The sequence below is a fragment of the Salmo trutta genome, chromosome 1 (assembly GCF_901001165.1).
Source record: "Salmo trutta chromosome 1, fSalTru1.1, whole genome shotgun sequence".
Lineage (NCBI taxonomy): Eukaryota > Metazoa > Chordata > Actinopteri > Salmoniformes > Salmonidae > Salmo > Salmo trutta.
The window spans coordinates 21,721,078-21,736,659 of record NC_042957.1 but is presented as its reverse complement, the minus strand read 5'-3'; the positions used below and the strand labels follow the sequence as shown (position 1 = coordinate 21,736,659).

Genomic DNA, 15,582 nt, shown 5'->3' with positions numbered 1-15,582 from the left:
ATTTTACGTCCTTTTCACTCTCCTGGTTCATTCCTTGTTTGCACACCAAACTTCCCTCGGTGTTAATAGAAATTGAAGTCCATATTGTTGTGACTAACCTTGATGGGTTCGGCCTCCTCGGCCACGGTGCTGATGGAGTCTTTGTGCTGGCGGTACCTCTGCTCCACCTCCTCCCAGGAAGCCTTCAGCTGGGCCATCTTTCTACGGGCCTCCTCACTCTCAGCACGACCTGCTGAAATCTTATTGTTGATCTCCTCCAGCTCCTCCTCCTGAAGGCCAGAGTGTGACAGGAGAAACAGGGTGTGTGTGTGTGTGTGTGTGGTGGAATGTGAGTGCATCAGTTTGTGTATATCATATCAGTTGGAATGCGAAAGAGAGAGAACAAGGGAACGAGATGTTCATGAACGACATTAGCTAAAACTAAATGTTAAAATATTGTCCCTGTGCCTTGACGTGTGTACCCACCAGAGGCTTAAGGTCCTCAGACTGGGGTTCCTCCACGTTCTGCAGGTCACTGATCTCCTGCTGCAGCCTCCTGAACTTATCCTGGAGGAGAGGAGAGTTGTGACCTAGTAACTCCACATCAAGACTAATCAGAGGTGAACCATTGTGCCCTCCAAAATAATTTCTAGTTGGATCCATGGTACGGCTCTGGAGAGAGATGCTTTTTTGTCACAAAGGCCAGCTTCAGCAAGATGCTAAGATCTTAAGAAGTGCGTGTGTGTTACCTTGGCCCTCTTCCTGTCGTCGTAGGCCCTCTTTAGGAGACCGTTGTTGTTCCTGATGTCCTCCTCCACCCTCTGCTTCTGCTGGCTGAACCGATCCAAGTGGGCCTCCTTGTTCCGCATCTCTTCCTGCAACTGCCTGAGTGAGATACATGGAGATATTGAGAGAAGGGGTAGAGGGAGAAAGGTAAACCACATAATTAAATTGAGTCAGAAAAACAGAGCAGCAGAAACCTTTTCAAAACAAATGGACGTCTCACACACACATTACCTGATCTCTTCCTCTACGTCTCTGCTAAGGTAGTCACACCTCCTCTGGTCGTTGGAGTAGTAGCGGTTGTTGTAGCACTGGTCTCCCTCCTTGGTGAAGGCCTGGTAGCAGTTTCTAGGGGGCTGCCTGCCCTGCATCACTCTGCGGGCTTCTGCAGGACTCTACATGGTAGTTACAGACAGAGGGGTTTGAACCACAGAAATGGAACCTTTCTCCCTCCCTTCTGTCCAAAAGGCTACTGTTTTCTACAGGAAGTGGCTTGAAGTTCATTCATGTTGTTTTTAGCATGCAAATCAGTTGTTACATGGAGATAGTTCAAGTATTTAAAGTTTTAGCTTATTATCGGCTCAAACTTTAAAAGAGTCAACTCTCCCTTAAAGAGGGCGACACTGAAAACAAAGTAAAGAATCATAATTGCAGTCACTACTGGCCAATCCAAGGTGACATCATGACATTTGAGTGAACTCTAACTATGGTGGCAGTAGATTCCATGGCCCTACCTTGATGAGCAGAATGGTCTCTATGCCCCTCTGGTCGATGAGGCAGTTGGCAACCACTGGGTCCTCGATCTCCAGAGACTGTAGGACTGACGGGTAGTCAGGGTGGTTCACAGCCCTGACACACACACACACACACACACACACGACAGAAAACATGTTGGTTACAGAGAACAAAATTAACCCTTAGAGAGGTACAAATAAGCCTGTACATAAGCCCAGCTAGCCTAAAGCCAGGTGTGGTAGGTAGCCAACAGCCATACCGCCTACTGGTGTCATGGACCCTGTTGAAGAACTGGCAGGTGATGATCTGGGGTCTCCTACCCCCCTGGTAGTACCCTCTCATGAGGCCCTGCAGCAACTTCTCGTCCTCGTGGTTGTCACAGGTGAAGGCCACCATCAGGCTCCCCAGACATTTCTCCACGGCCAGGGCCTGCTCATGGTCCTTCAGACGGATACAGTACCCTGCATGGGGCACACCGGGAGAGAGAGGGCATTGGAAAGAGCTTTATTTTAACCAATGACAAGGTTACACAAATAAGCATAACATCCAGAAAGGATAATGAAGAGTAAGATAAGAGTTTTCGCTTGCATGGAAATACACACGCACACACAAAAGGTCTTACCCAGCGGTCCCACTGGTTTCTTCCTGAACTGGCCCTTCCTGTCGGCGTCCTCGATGGCGGCGAGCAGCGCGGGCATCTTCTCCCCGAAGCGGCGCAGGCGGTCGGAGCGGCTGCCCTCCATGGTCTGCAACTTCCTCCTGATGGCCTCCATAGACCTCTTCAGGTCCTCCTCCTCTCGCCTGAGAAACAGAGACAAAAACACACAGGGTTAGGGCTCCTGTTCCGGGTTAGGGCTCCTTTCTGCTCCTGTTCAACAGCTTTCTTCCTTTCCACATTTTCCTGTTGTTTTTTAAAATTATGTTTCACTGTTTTTTTTATGGCTTCATGGCACTCACCCTTAATAAAACACAGTTGAGGAGTGGATATGGTTATAATTCAAAACAATCTCAGCCTTCTCATTCATTCATTAATTTATATATGTATATAAATGAAATATAACCATATATTAATTTTCACAAAGCCTGCTACCTCAGTGTCTTTAGATATTTTTGTCAGATGTTACTATGGAATACTGAAGTAAAATTACAAGCATTTCATAAGTGTCAAAGGCTTTTAATTGACAATTACATGAAGTTGATGCAACGAGTCAATATTTGCAGTGTTGACCCTTCTTTTTCAAGACCTCTGCAATCCGCCCTGGCATGCTGTCAATTAACTTCTGGGCCACATCCTGACTGATGACAGCCCATTCTTGCATAATCAATGCTTGGAGTTTGTTAGAATTTGTGGGTTGTTTGTTTGTCCACCCGCCTCTTGAGGATTGACCACAAGTTCTCAATGGGATTAAGGTCTGGGGAGTTTCCTGGCCATGGACCCAAAATATCGATGTTTTGTTCCCGAGCCACTTAGTTATCACTTTTGCCTTATGGCAAGGTGCTCCATCATGCTGGAAAAGGCATTGTTCGTCACCAAACTGCTCCTGGATGGTTGGGAGAAGTTGATCTCGGAGGATGTGTTGGTACCATTCTTTATTCATGGCTGTGTTCTTAGGCAAAATTGTGAGTGAGCCCACACCCTTGGCTGAGAAGCAACCCCACACATGAATGGTCTCAGGATGCTTTACTGTTGGCATGACACAGGACTGATGGTAGCGCATACCTTTGCTTCTCCGGACAAGCTTTTTTCCAGATGCCCCAAACAATTGGAAAGGGGATTCGTCAGAGAAAATGACTTTACCCCAGTCCTCAGCAGTTCAATCCCTATACCTTTTGCAGAATATCAGTCTCTCCCTGATGTTTTTCCTGGAGAGAAGTGGCTTCTTTGCTGCCCTTCTTGACACCAGGCCATCCTCCAAAAGTCTTCGCCTCACTGTGCGTGCAGATGCACGCACACCTGCCTGCTGCCATTCCTGAGCAAGCTCTGTACTGGTGGTGCCCTGATCCCGCAGCTGAATCAACTTTAGGAGACGATCCTGGTGCATGCTGGACTTTCTTGGGCGCCCTGAAGCCTTCTTCACAACAATTGAACTGCTCTCCTTGAAGTTGTTGATGATCCAATAAATGGTTGACTTAGGTGCAATCTTATTGGCAGCAATATCCTTGCCTGTGAAGCCCTTTTGTGCAAAGCAATGATGACGGCACAGGTAACCATGGTAGACAGAGGAAGAACAATGATTCCAAGCACCACCCTCTTTTTGAAGCTTCCAGTCTGTTATTCAAACTCTATCAGCACGACAGAGTGATCTCCAGCCTTGTCCTCGTCAACACTCACACCTGTGTTAACGAGAGAATCACTGACATGATGTCAACTGGTCCTTTCGTGACAGGGCTGAAATGCAGTGGAAATGTTTTTGGGGGATTCAGTTAATTTGCATGGCAAAGAGGACTTTGCAATTAATTGCAATTCATCTGATCACTCTTCATAACATTCTGGAGTATATGCAAACTGAGGCAGCAGACTTTGTGAAAATTAATGTGTCATTCTCAAAACTTTTGGCCACGACTGTATGTACAGTGGGGGAAAAAAGTATTTGATCCCCTGCTGATTTTGTACGGTTACCCACTGACAAAGAAAGGATCAGTCTATAATTTTAATGGTAGGTTTATTTGAACAGTGAGAGACAGAATAACAACAGAAATATCCAGAAAAACGCATGTCAAAAATGTTATAAATTGATTTGCATTTTAATGAGGGAAATAAGTATTTGACCCCCTCTCAATCAGAAAGATTTCTGGCTCCCAGGTGTCTTTTATACAGGTAACGAGCTGAGATTAGGAGCACACTCTTAAAGGGAGTGCTCCTAATCTCAGTTTGTTACCTGTATAAAAAAGACACCTGTCCACAGAAGCAATCAATCAATCAGATTCCAAACTCTCCACCATGGCCAAGACCAAAGAGCTCTCCAAGGATGTCAGGGACAAGATTGTAGACCTACACAAGGCTGGAATGGGCTCCAAGACCATCACCAAGCAGCATGGTGAGAAGGTGACAACATTTGATGCGATTTTTCACAAATGGAAGAAATACAATACAACTGTCAATCTCCCTCGACCTGGGGCTCCATGCAAGATCTCACCTCGTGGAGTTGCAATGATCATGAGAACGGTGAGGAATCAGCCCAGAACTACACGGGAGATTGTTGTCAATGATCTCAAGGCAGCTGGGACCATAGTCACCAAGAAAACAATTGGTAACACACTACGCCGTGAAGGACTGAAATCCTGCAGTGCCCGCAAGGTCCCCCTGCTCAAGGATACATATACAGGCCCGTCTGAGGTCTGCCAATGAACATCTGAATGACTCAGAGGACAACTGGTGAAAGTGTTGTGGTCAGATGAGACCAAAATGGAGCTCTTTGACATCAACTCACCTCGCTGTGTTTGGAGGAGGAGGAATGCTGCCTATGACCCCAAGAACACCATCTCCACCGTCAAACATGGAGGTGGAAGCATTATGCTTTGGGGGTGTTTTTCTGCTAAGGGGACAGGACAACTTCACCGCATCAAAGGGACGATGGACGGGGCCATGTACCATCAAATCTTAGGTGAAAACCTCCTTCCCTCAGCCAGGGCATTGAAAATGGGTTGTGGATGGGTATTCCAGCATGACAATGACCCAAAACACACGGCCAAGGCAACAAAGGAGTGGCTCAAGAAGAAGCACATTAAGGTCCTGGAGTGGCCTAGCCAGTCTCCAGACATTAATCCCATAGAAAATCTGTGGTGGGAGCTGAAGGTTTGAGTTGCCAAACGTCAGCCTCGAAACCTTAATGACTTGGAGAAGATCTGCAAAGAGGAGTGGGACAAAATCCCTCCTGAGATGTGTGCAAATCTGGTGGCCAACTACAAGAAACGTCTGACCTCTGTGATAGCCAACAAGGGTTTTGCCACCAAGTACTAAGTCATGTTTTGCAGAGGGGTCAAATACTTATTTCCCTCATTAAAATGCTAATCATTTTATAACATTTTTGAGATGCGGTTTTCTGGATTTTTTTGTTGTTATTCTGTCTCTCACTGTTCAAATAAACCTACTATTAAAATTATAGACTGATAATTTCTTTGTAAGTGGGCAAATGTACAAAATCAGCAGGTGATCAAATACTTTTTCCCCCCACTGTATGTATGCATACATGTATGCATGTATGTATGTAAATACACACACACACACACACACACACACACACACACACACACACGTTTTTTTCTTTATTTTTTGCATTGTAGAATTTCCACATTTAACCCAACCCATCTGAATCAGAGAGGTGCGGAGGGCTTCCTTCATCGACATCCACGTCTTCGGCGCCCGGGGAACAGTGGGTTAAATGCTTTGCTCAGGGGCAGAATGACAGATTTTACCTTGTCAGTTCGGGGATTCGGTCCAGCAACCGACATCAACACTATGAAATACCACATATGGAATCATGTAGTAACCCCAAAAAAAGTGTTAAAAAAAAATCTAATCTTATATTTCAGCTGGAATGCATTTCAATTAACAGGTGTGCCTTGTTAAAAGTTAATTTGTGGAATTTCTTTACTTTTTAATGCGTTTGAGCCAATCAGTTGTGTTGTGATAAGGTAGGGGTGGTATACAGAAGATAGGGCTATTTGGTAAAAGACCAAGTCAATATTAACAGCTCAAATAAGCAAAGACAAACAGTCTATCATTACTTTAAGACATGAAGGTCAGTCAATTAGGAACATTTCAAGAAATTTGAAAGTTTCTTCAAGTGCAGTCGCAAAAACCATCAAGCGCAATTATGAAACTGGCTCTCATGAGGACCGCCACAGGAAAGGAAGACCCAGAGTTACCTCTGCTGCAGAGGATAAGTTCATTAGTTACCAGCCTCAGAAATTGCAGCCCAAATAAATACTTTACAGAGTTCAAGTAACAGACACATCTCAACTTCAACTGTTCAGAGGAGACTGTGTGAATCAGGCCTTCATGGTCAAATTGCTGCAAAGAAACCAATACTAAAGGACACCAATAAGAAGAGACTTGCTTGGGCCAAAAAACACGAGCAATGGACATTAGACCAGTGGAAATCTGTCTTTTGGACTGATGAGTCCAAATGTGAGATTTTTGGTTCCAACCGCCGTGTTTTTGTGAGACACAGAGTAGGTGAACGGATTATCTCTGCATGTGTGGATCCCACCATGAAGCATGGAGGTGGTGGTGTGATGGTGTTTTGCTTGTGATACTGTCACTGATTTATTTTGAGTTCATGGCACACTTAACCAACATGGCTACCACAGCATTCTGCAACGATACGCCATCCCATCTGGTTTGCGCTTAGTGGGACCATCATTTGTTTTTCAACAGGACAATGACCCAAAACACCCCTCCAGGCTGTGTAAGGGCTATTTGACCAAGGAGAGTGATGTAGAGCTGCATGAGATGACCTGGTCTCCACAATCACCCGACCTCAAACCAATTGAGATGGTTTGGGATGAGTTGGACTGCAGAGTGAAGGAAAAGCAGCCAACAAGTGCTCAACATATGTGGGAACTCCAAGACTGTTGGAAAAGCATTCCTCATGAAGCTGGTTGACAGAATGCCAAGAGTGTGCAAAGCTGTCATTAAGGCAAAGGGTGGCTACTTCAAAGAATCGGCAATATAAAATAGATTTTGATTTGTTTAACACTTTTGTGGTTACTACATGATTCCATATCTGTTGTTTCATAGTCTTGATGTCTTCACTACTATTCTACAATGTAGAAAATAGTAAAAATAAAGAAAAATCCTTGAATGAGAAGGTTTGTCCAAACTGTTGACTGGTACTGTATATACAGTTGAAGTCGGAAGTTCACATACACATTGGCCAAATACATTTAAACTCAGTTTTTCACAATTCCTGACATTTAATCCCAGTAAAAATTCCCTGTCTTAGGTTCACCACTTTATTTTAAGAAAGTGAAATGTCAGAATAGTAGAGAGAATTATTTATTTCAGCTTTAATTTCTTTCATCACATTCCCAGTGGGTCAAACGTTGATACACTCAATTAGTATTTGGTAGCATTGCCTTAAATTGTTTAACTTGGGTGAAACGTTTTGGGTAGCCTTTCACAAGCTTCCCACAATAACTTGGGCCCAACTTCCTGACAGAGCTGGTGTAACTGAGTCAGGTTTGTAGGCCTCCTTGCACGCACATGCTTCTTCAGTTCTGCCCACAAATGTTCTATAGAATTGAGGTCAGGGCTTTGTGATGGCCACTCCAATACCTTGACTTTGTTGTCCTTAAGCCATTTTGCCACAACTTTGGAAGTATGCTTGGGGTCATTGTCCATTTGGAAGACCCATTTGCAACCAAGCTTTAAATTCCTGACTGTTGTCTTGAGATGTTGCTTCAATATATCCACATACTTTTCCATCCTCATGATGCCATCTATTTTGTAAAGTGCACCAGTCCCTCCTGCAGCAATGCACCCCCACAACATGATGCTGCCACCCCCGTGCTTCACAGTTGGGATGGTGTTCTTCGGCTTGCAAGCCTCCCCCTTTTTTCTCCTAACATAACGATGGTCATTATGGCCAAACCGTTGCTTTTTTGTTTCATCAGACATTTCTCCAAAATGTACGATCTTTGCAATGTGCAGTTGCAAACCGTAATCTGGCTTTTTTTAATGGTGGTTTTGGAGCAGTGGCTTCTTCCTTGCTGAGCGGCCTTTCAGGTTATGTCAATATAGGACTCGCTTTACTGTAGATATAGATACTTTTGTACCTGTTTCCTTCAGCATCTTCACAAGGTCCTTTGCTGTTGTTCTGGGATTGATTTGCACCTTTCGCACCAAAGTACGTTGATCTCTTGGAGACAGAACGCGTCTCCTTCCTGAGCGGTATGACGGCTGCGTGGTCTCATGGTGTTTATACTTGCATACTATTGTTCGTACAGACGAACGTGGTACCTTCAGCCGCTTGGAAATTGCTCCCAAGGATGAACCAGACTTGTAGAGGTCAACAATTTTCTTTCTGAGGGCTTGGCTGGTTTCTTTTGATTTTCCCATTTTCCCACTGAGTTTGAAGGTAGGCCTTGAAATACATCCACAAGTGCACCTCCAATTGACTTAAATTATGTCAGAAGCTTCTAAAGCCATGACATCATTTTCTGGAATTTTCCAAGCTGTTTAAAGGCACACTTAGTGTATGTAAACTTCTGACCCACTGGAATTGTGATACAGTGAATTATAAGTTAAATAATCTGTCTGTAAACAATTGTTGGAAAAATGACTTGTGCCATGCACAAAGTAGATGTCCTAACCGACTTGCCAAAACTATAGTTTGTTAACAAGAAATGTGTGGAGTGGTTGAAAAGCAAGTTTTAATGACTTCAACCTAAGTGCATGTAAACCTCCGACTTCAACTGTATAAATACAAAATAATATTCCTACTTCTGATATGGCTGTCACATAATGTTTACATTAGACTACACCCTGAGAGTATTTCATAAGCCCTGTTAACACTGTGGCATGGCTCCAGACTCCTATGATGACACTACAGTGTGTGTGTGTGTGTGTGTGTGTTTGTGTGTACGTTGTACAGCCAAGTCTTATATACAGGCCTGTATATAATGGAGTTTCCAGTGCCTACATCATCTTTTCTAGCTCGTCCTTGGCCCGGGACACAGCCTGCTGGAACTGTTCCATCTGCTGACCTAGGGTGGAGTCCTGGAAGTTCAGAGTGTCCAGGTCTGTCTGCAGCTTCTCCATGCGCTCCACACGCACCTGGGTCTCCGCACCAGACGTCTGGCTGATACTGTGGGAGGCAGAAAGGAGAAAAAAGGGAAAGAAATCCCGTTTGTGACTGTGGAAAACATTCAATGACTTTTCCCATGGCAACAAAAGTTTTATTTTGAAAGTGAAAAAGAGGTAGGAAAGGATCCGAGGCACTACCTCAACTTGAGCTCATTAATTCTCCTGGAGAGCTGATCCTTGTCCTTCTCCAGGTCTCTCAGATTGGTCTTGAATCTGTGTACACTGGCCTGTAAGAGAGACACCACTAAGATGAATCAACAGCTAGTGAACTAGAAAAGAGCTCCTCGTTATCGAGCTCTCACATATAGTTAGTGTTGAGCTCTGGAAGCTGTAGTTTTTCATTGTGCTGCAGTTGTGATTATGGAGATGTTATGGTTAATGATGTTAAGCCTTATCTCGGTCACTTGCTAAACCCCTGGTATTTAGAAGACTCTGGGGTATTCTGGGGTATAGTAACACTCATCACTGTTCTCTCACCTGGGCTGTGTTGAAGGCCTTGCTTCTGCTCTGAGCCTCATTCTTCAGCTCAGCACTCTGTGGCTCAAGCTGCTGCACCCTCACAGTGATTGCCTCCAGTTGCTCCCGGATACCCATGTACTTCTTCTCCGCCTCCACCACCTTGGCCTGGACAGGAAGTGAGGTCATAAAGAACAATCATCAGCAATGACAAACAAGGGGACATAGTCACTTTGAATTTATGTAATAGCTGCATTTTTCCTTAATGTGAAGGAAACACACACCAAATTCTTATGGCTGTAAAACTAAGAGGGTGATGTTAGTTACCTTCCACTCGTCTACTTTCTGGTCGTATTTGACGGTGGACCTCTCCTCTGATTGGAGCTTCTCTCTCATGGGCTTCACCTCTTTCTCCATCTCAGACACCTGGTGCAGGACAGAGCAAAAGAGATTTCACATCAGATTGATTAGGTATTTAGCTGGGTAGCTAAATCTGCTACACTGTATCGGTTGTGCATGACCCCTGATAAATAAACAAATAATATAAATACATTTTTAGATTCATATTTTGAAGATATGCTGCTTCCCCTCACCAGAGCCCAAGCCATCTGATTCTTCAGCTCCTCCAGTTTACTGTGCATGTCGTCCAGCGAGGCCAGGCTTTTGACCCGGTCCTCTTTCTCCAGGTACTTCCTCTTTAACCCCTCCAGACACTGAAACAGAATGATTCACACTTAAAAAAAAGTGCTACTTTATAACAACTCCATTAAGATCTCTTGGTTGTTCATGGACAAGACTTTGCATATCAGAGCTTGAATTCTAGCTTTATAAGCCCCTGTAATCTTTCAGTAATAAAAACTAAACCCACTATGGGACTACATGCTGCAGGGCTGATTGGATGAAAGCATTCAAGGGACTTCGGATGGGTGATTTCATAACACACCACACATAAGCCAAGTGGATTCGTACCTCCTCGTGTTTCTCCACAGTGTCTAGAGTGACATTTTTAGTCGTTATGATATAGGTGTAATCCTCTTTCATCTGCTCAAGCTGTGTGGCTTTCATAAAGAACTGAGGAAGAAAAAAAAACACTTAGTCACTAACAAGGTAAGAGCCGTCCTAAAAGGTAGGCCTACATTGAGCTCTTTCACCCTCATGCTATTTGACACTGAAAACCACAGACTGACATTTAACCACTTCCTGAGAATGCAGCAATAAGACATAGCAGAGATTTGATACCTGCAACATAGGCTGGCAAGATGAATGCTATTACCTTAATTTACACCATGCCCTCCACAAATACAGAATTTCATAAATGAAAAGATTTAAGTATATCAAACTGACTCTGTACTTATCCCCTTCTCCTTTGGAGTGCAGAAAGTGCTTGCTCATCTCTTGTGTTAGCATAGATACAGGGTTATCCACCTTCGGAAAAGAATGATTATACAAAATATATCAATAGTTATTTATCACAGCAACAGTGTTTCCAATCTTTTCATACAGTCTTGCAGGTGGTCAACAGAAGTTGTAGTACCTGGATGTTAAAGTGATCCAGAATGGCCAAAAGTTCATCCTTCTTCGCAGACACAAGATGACCTGCAAGACAAAGTACATTATTATGTGCTCATACTGCATCTACTGCTCAGTGAATCACTTTTTGAAATATAGCCTAATGTTTAGATCCAGAATAAACTATGTAGATTGATTTTAAAGGGAGTTTTGCACTAAAGTGTCAGGCACATATCTCAGATCCATAGGCCTGTTTGAATGAAGGGCCCATTTACAGAGTGTTAATCCATACATTTTTATTACATTAATTACCTGCTTTGCTCTTGAGCTTGTAGGTCCTCATGCCCTCACGGGTTATCTTGAGGTCTACTATGATAGCCTGGCCGAACACTTCTGGCTTGTAGGCATCCCTGCCCTTGTTACGCAGTGTTATGGAGACGTCAGCTGAACTGGGAGAGCAGAGGGACACAAACAGGGTTGCAATATGACTCAAATATGACAGTAAGATAAACGTGGCACTTTTGTAGGCATTATCAAAATGGGGCAGATGGCATAGTTAACACATTAGGGAACGGGAAGTCTGTAGCCACTGACATTTACAGTTTGTCACAAACTCTTGAATCTCTTGGGACACGTTTTATTGTATGGAAATTCCTAGGGGAAATAATAGTTACTCTTGCAAGGATGCCAGATGCATGTTAACACTAATCTCCATTTACAGAGGTTTACTGCCTGGGGTAAATGACCATGCTTCTAACAGACATCTGGAACCAGTCTTTCAAGGCAGAAATAGTCCCCAAAGACAAGGGAGTGAGGAAATACAATCAGGGAACACGAGTACCTCTCTCCTTCTTTCACAAATCCCTTTAGGGAGGACCCTCTGTTTGTGGTTGTAGCTTTCCCTCCCAGGCCCACCATAAGAGCTGTGAGGACAGCACTCTTTCCACCTGTCCGTCGTTTAGAAACACAATATCAGACACAGACCCATGGCACTGAAATCTTTGAGCATCATCATTGGATCAATACTGAAAAACTGAAAGAAACATGCGATAGAGTAACAGGTGGAGACACTATACAAACAATCTATAATCAGTCGACAATTAAACCATCTTGAGAGTAAAAACATTTTCTTTTTTCCCCTTTTTTTTTAAAGAGTCAGGAAGAAGAAGTGGTGGAACTCACTTCCATTGTTGCCGACGACAAAGTTGACATTGGACCCAAACGCAAATGGCCCCAGCAGAGAGTGGCACATAAAGTTCTTCAGGGAGATGCTCTCCACTATGCCCACCTCTCCAACAGTCTGCAACAAAACAAAGCAAAGATGTTACAGGAAATCCTAATGTTTTAATATGGAGGCACAGTAATGTTTCAGTTACATCAGGTCATTGATTATTTCCCTTTTAATAAAATATATAATAGCAGATTCTGCAGACTGTCAGTGTTGTCACTCCTGCTGTTGTGACTGAAATACGTCAGGCAAATTGAGAATGAAATAGGCTCAATTTTCCTGACATATTTCAAATCACAACAATAAATGACAACTAGGCTTGGGCAGTACACAGTATATACAGTGCATTTGGAAAGTATTCAGACCCCTTCCCCTTTTTACACAATTTTTTATGTTACAGCCCTATTCTAAAAGGGATTAAATTAAAATAATTCCTCAATCTACACAGAATACCCCATAATGAAAGTTTTTTTGTAATTCTTGAACATTTATTAAAAATAATACCCAGAAATACCTTATTTACATAAGTATTCAGAACCCTTGCTATGAGACTGGAAATTGAGCTCAGGTGCATCCTGTTTCCATTGATCATCCTTGAGATGTTTCTACAAGTTGATTGGAGTCTACCTGTGGTAAATTAAATTGGTTGGACATGATTTGGAAAGGCACACACCTGTCTATATAAGGTCTCACAGTTGACAGTGCATGTGAGAGCAGAAATCAAATAATGAGGTCAAAAGGAATTGTCCATAGAGCTCCGAGACAGGACTACAGGACTGTGTCAAGGCACAGATCTGAAGAAGGGTACCAAAATATTTCTGCAGCATTGAAGGTCCCCAAGAACACAGTGACCATCATTCTTAAATGGAAGAAGTTTGGAACCACCTAGACTCTTCATAGAGCTGGCCACCTGTCAAAACTGAGCAAACAGGGGAGAAGGGCCTTGATCAGGGAGGTGACCAAGAACCCACTGGTCACTATGAGAGAGGTCCAGAGTTCCTCTGTGGAGATGGGAGAACCTTCCTGAAGGGCAAGCATCTCTGCAGCACACCACCAACCAGGCCTTTATGGTAGAGTGGCCAGATGGAAGCCACTCCTCAGTAAAAGGCACATGAACGCCAGCTTAGAGTTTTCCAAAAGGCACCTAGGACTCTCCGACCATGACAAACAATATTCTCTGGTCTGATGAAACCAAGATTGAACTCTTTGGCCTGAGTGCCAAACGTCACATCTGAAGGAAACCAGGCACCATCCCTACAGTGAAGTATGGTGGTGGAAGCATCATGCTGTGGGGATGTTTTTCAGTGGCAGGGACTGGGAGACTAGTCAAGATCGAGGCAAAGATGAACGGAGCAAAGTACTGAGAGATCCTTGATGAAAACCTGACAGTGCTCAGGACCTCAGACTGGGACGAAGGTTCACCTTCCAACAGGACAAACAACCCTAAGCACACAGCCAAGACAACACAGGAGTGGCTTCAGGACAAGTCTATGAATGTCCTTGAATGGCCCAGCCGGAGTCCGGACTTGAACCCGATCGAACATCTCTGGAGACCTGAAAATAGCTGTGCGGCGACGCTCCGCATCCAAACTGACAGAGCTTGAGAGGATCTGCAGAGAAGAATGGGAGAAACTCCCTAAATACGGGTGTGCCAAGCTCATAGAGTCCTACACAAGAAGACTCGAGGCTGCAATCGCTGCCAATGGTGTTTCAACAAAGTACTGAGTAAAGGGTCTAAATACTTATGTAAATGAATATTTCCTGTTTGTTTATACATGCATTTCTAAAAAACTGTTTTTGCTTTGTCATTATGGGGTATTGTGTAGATTGATGAGGAAAACAATACATTTAATCAATTTTTGAATAAGGCTGTAACGTAACAAATGTGGAAAAAGTCAAGGGGTCTAAATACTTTCCGAATGCACTGTACCGTGGTATTTTAGTTTGGGGCACCGTGCAACACCACTGCTTATAACTAATAAATTAAAATAAAGGTTAAATAAAAAAACTATGAGTTAACTAAGATGTGCCAAAGAAATTATCCAGATCAGGGCTGCAGCTATGCATTTGGTTTGCTAACTTGTTAGCTAAGTGGCTAGCTTGCAAGATCAAGTTTCTTGGTTACAGCTGAGACGATCAAGATCCCTGCTGCCTAAATTTGTTATATATATTTTTTACATTAGGAAAGAAATAGCGCCCCTTGTTATTGTACAGGAACGGCACTGTATGAAGGTATAATAATCTGGATACAGCACAGGAGCACAACCCTAGACTGACAGTGACAACTCCAGAGTCTACTCTTATAAGGGTCTCAAATAAATGAAATGTACAGTAGCTAACTTAGATACCGTATGTGATCCTAATGGCACAGGGGGTTGGCTGGGACCCACTTCATTATCTTCATCAAGAACCTCTGTGGGTCTGACTCTCTTGTGTGGGCTCTCTCCAATTGAGTTGCTCTTCCTCTTAGACATCTTCTTAGACACCCTGTATAACACAGATCATAGAAAACCATCGTTAGAAATTAAACAGTTAACTAGCTAGAACTTCTTTGTTAACTAGCTAACGTTAGCTACACTTAGCTAGCTAGAAAGTTACTAATATTAGCTCATAGAGATAGATAGAGGACTCATCTTTGAGTCTGTGACATTTATAGTAGATTATTGTATTCTTCACGATTGGCTGAACCCTCCTGATGAACCTGATTGGACATGACTCCAAATGGGTTACCAGGAGGGATCAGACAATGAAGTTGGAAGTCCCACTCGGTTGCCAACATTAAAATGGTGGAGGCGCTGTCCCAATGCTAAGATGGCATTTTGGCCACTGAGGCCTCTATCATTCTCTATGCGTTAGCTAGCCAACTAGCAACCCGGTAACGTTAACTAGCTAACGTTTGCTAACAAATACATTCTTACCTGTGAAGACCTCTGTCGGTAAATTAGCAGGAAAGGTTTTTAAATAAACATATCCACAAAAGGGACTTTGGTAGCTAGCTATGCAATGCTTATCGGCGAATTTTGGCGGTAGCTAGATATCGAAAGACATAGCTTGCATGTAAAGTGACGCTATCCACTCAGCT

The 15,582-nt window shown here is 43.5% G+C and overlaps 1 protein-coding gene across 2 annotated transcripts in view; it reads right to left on the bottom strand.

Moving 5' to 3' along the window:
* Window positions 1-15,582, bottom strand: part of si:dkey-119f1.1 (Structural maintenance of chromosomes protein 6-like) — a 21,001-nt gene extending 5,419 nt beyond the window's left edge. The window contains exons 1-20 of one of the 2 annotated variants that reach the window (XM_029744736.1): window positions 15,419-15,582; window positions 14,849-14,987; window positions 12,455-12,572; window positions 12,114-12,219; window positions 11,585-11,721; window positions 11,298-11,359; window positions 11,108-11,188; window positions 10,733-10,834; window positions 10,357-10,476; window positions 10,091-10,189; window positions 9,785-9,931; window positions 9,446-9,534; window positions 9,144-9,308; window positions 2,120-2,298; window positions 1,757-1,958; window positions 1,497-1,611; window positions 997-1,157; window positions 729-864; window positions 466-546; window positions 99-269 (exon numbers count right to left, since the gene is read on the bottom strand). In XM_029744736.1, the coding sequence (XP_029600596.1) occupies window positions 99-269; window positions 466-546; window positions 729-864; window positions 997-1,157; window positions 1,497-1,611; window positions 1,757-1,958; window positions 2,120-2,298; window positions 9,144-9,308; window positions 9,446-9,534; window positions 9,785-9,931; window positions 10,091-10,189; window positions 10,357-10,476; window positions 10,733-10,834; window positions 11,108-11,188; window positions 11,298-11,359; window positions 11,585-11,721; window positions 12,114-12,219; window positions 12,455-12,572; window positions 14,849-14,974 (2,397 nt within the window). In that variant the 5' untranslated portion in view covers window positions 14,975-14,987; window positions 15,419-15,582. The remainder of the gene's footprint in view (window positions 1-98; window positions 270-465; window positions 547-728; window positions 865-996; window positions 1,158-1,496; window positions 1,612-1,756; window positions 1,959-2,119; window positions 2,299-9,143; window positions 9,309-9,445; window positions 9,535-9,784; window positions 9,932-10,090; window positions 10,190-10,356; window positions 10,477-10,732; window positions 10,835-11,107; window positions 11,189-11,297; window positions 11,360-11,584; window positions 11,722-12,113; window positions 12,220-12,454; window positions 12,573-14,848; window positions 14,988-15,418) is intronic. The other variant, XM_029744746.1, reaches the window with a different exon arrangement.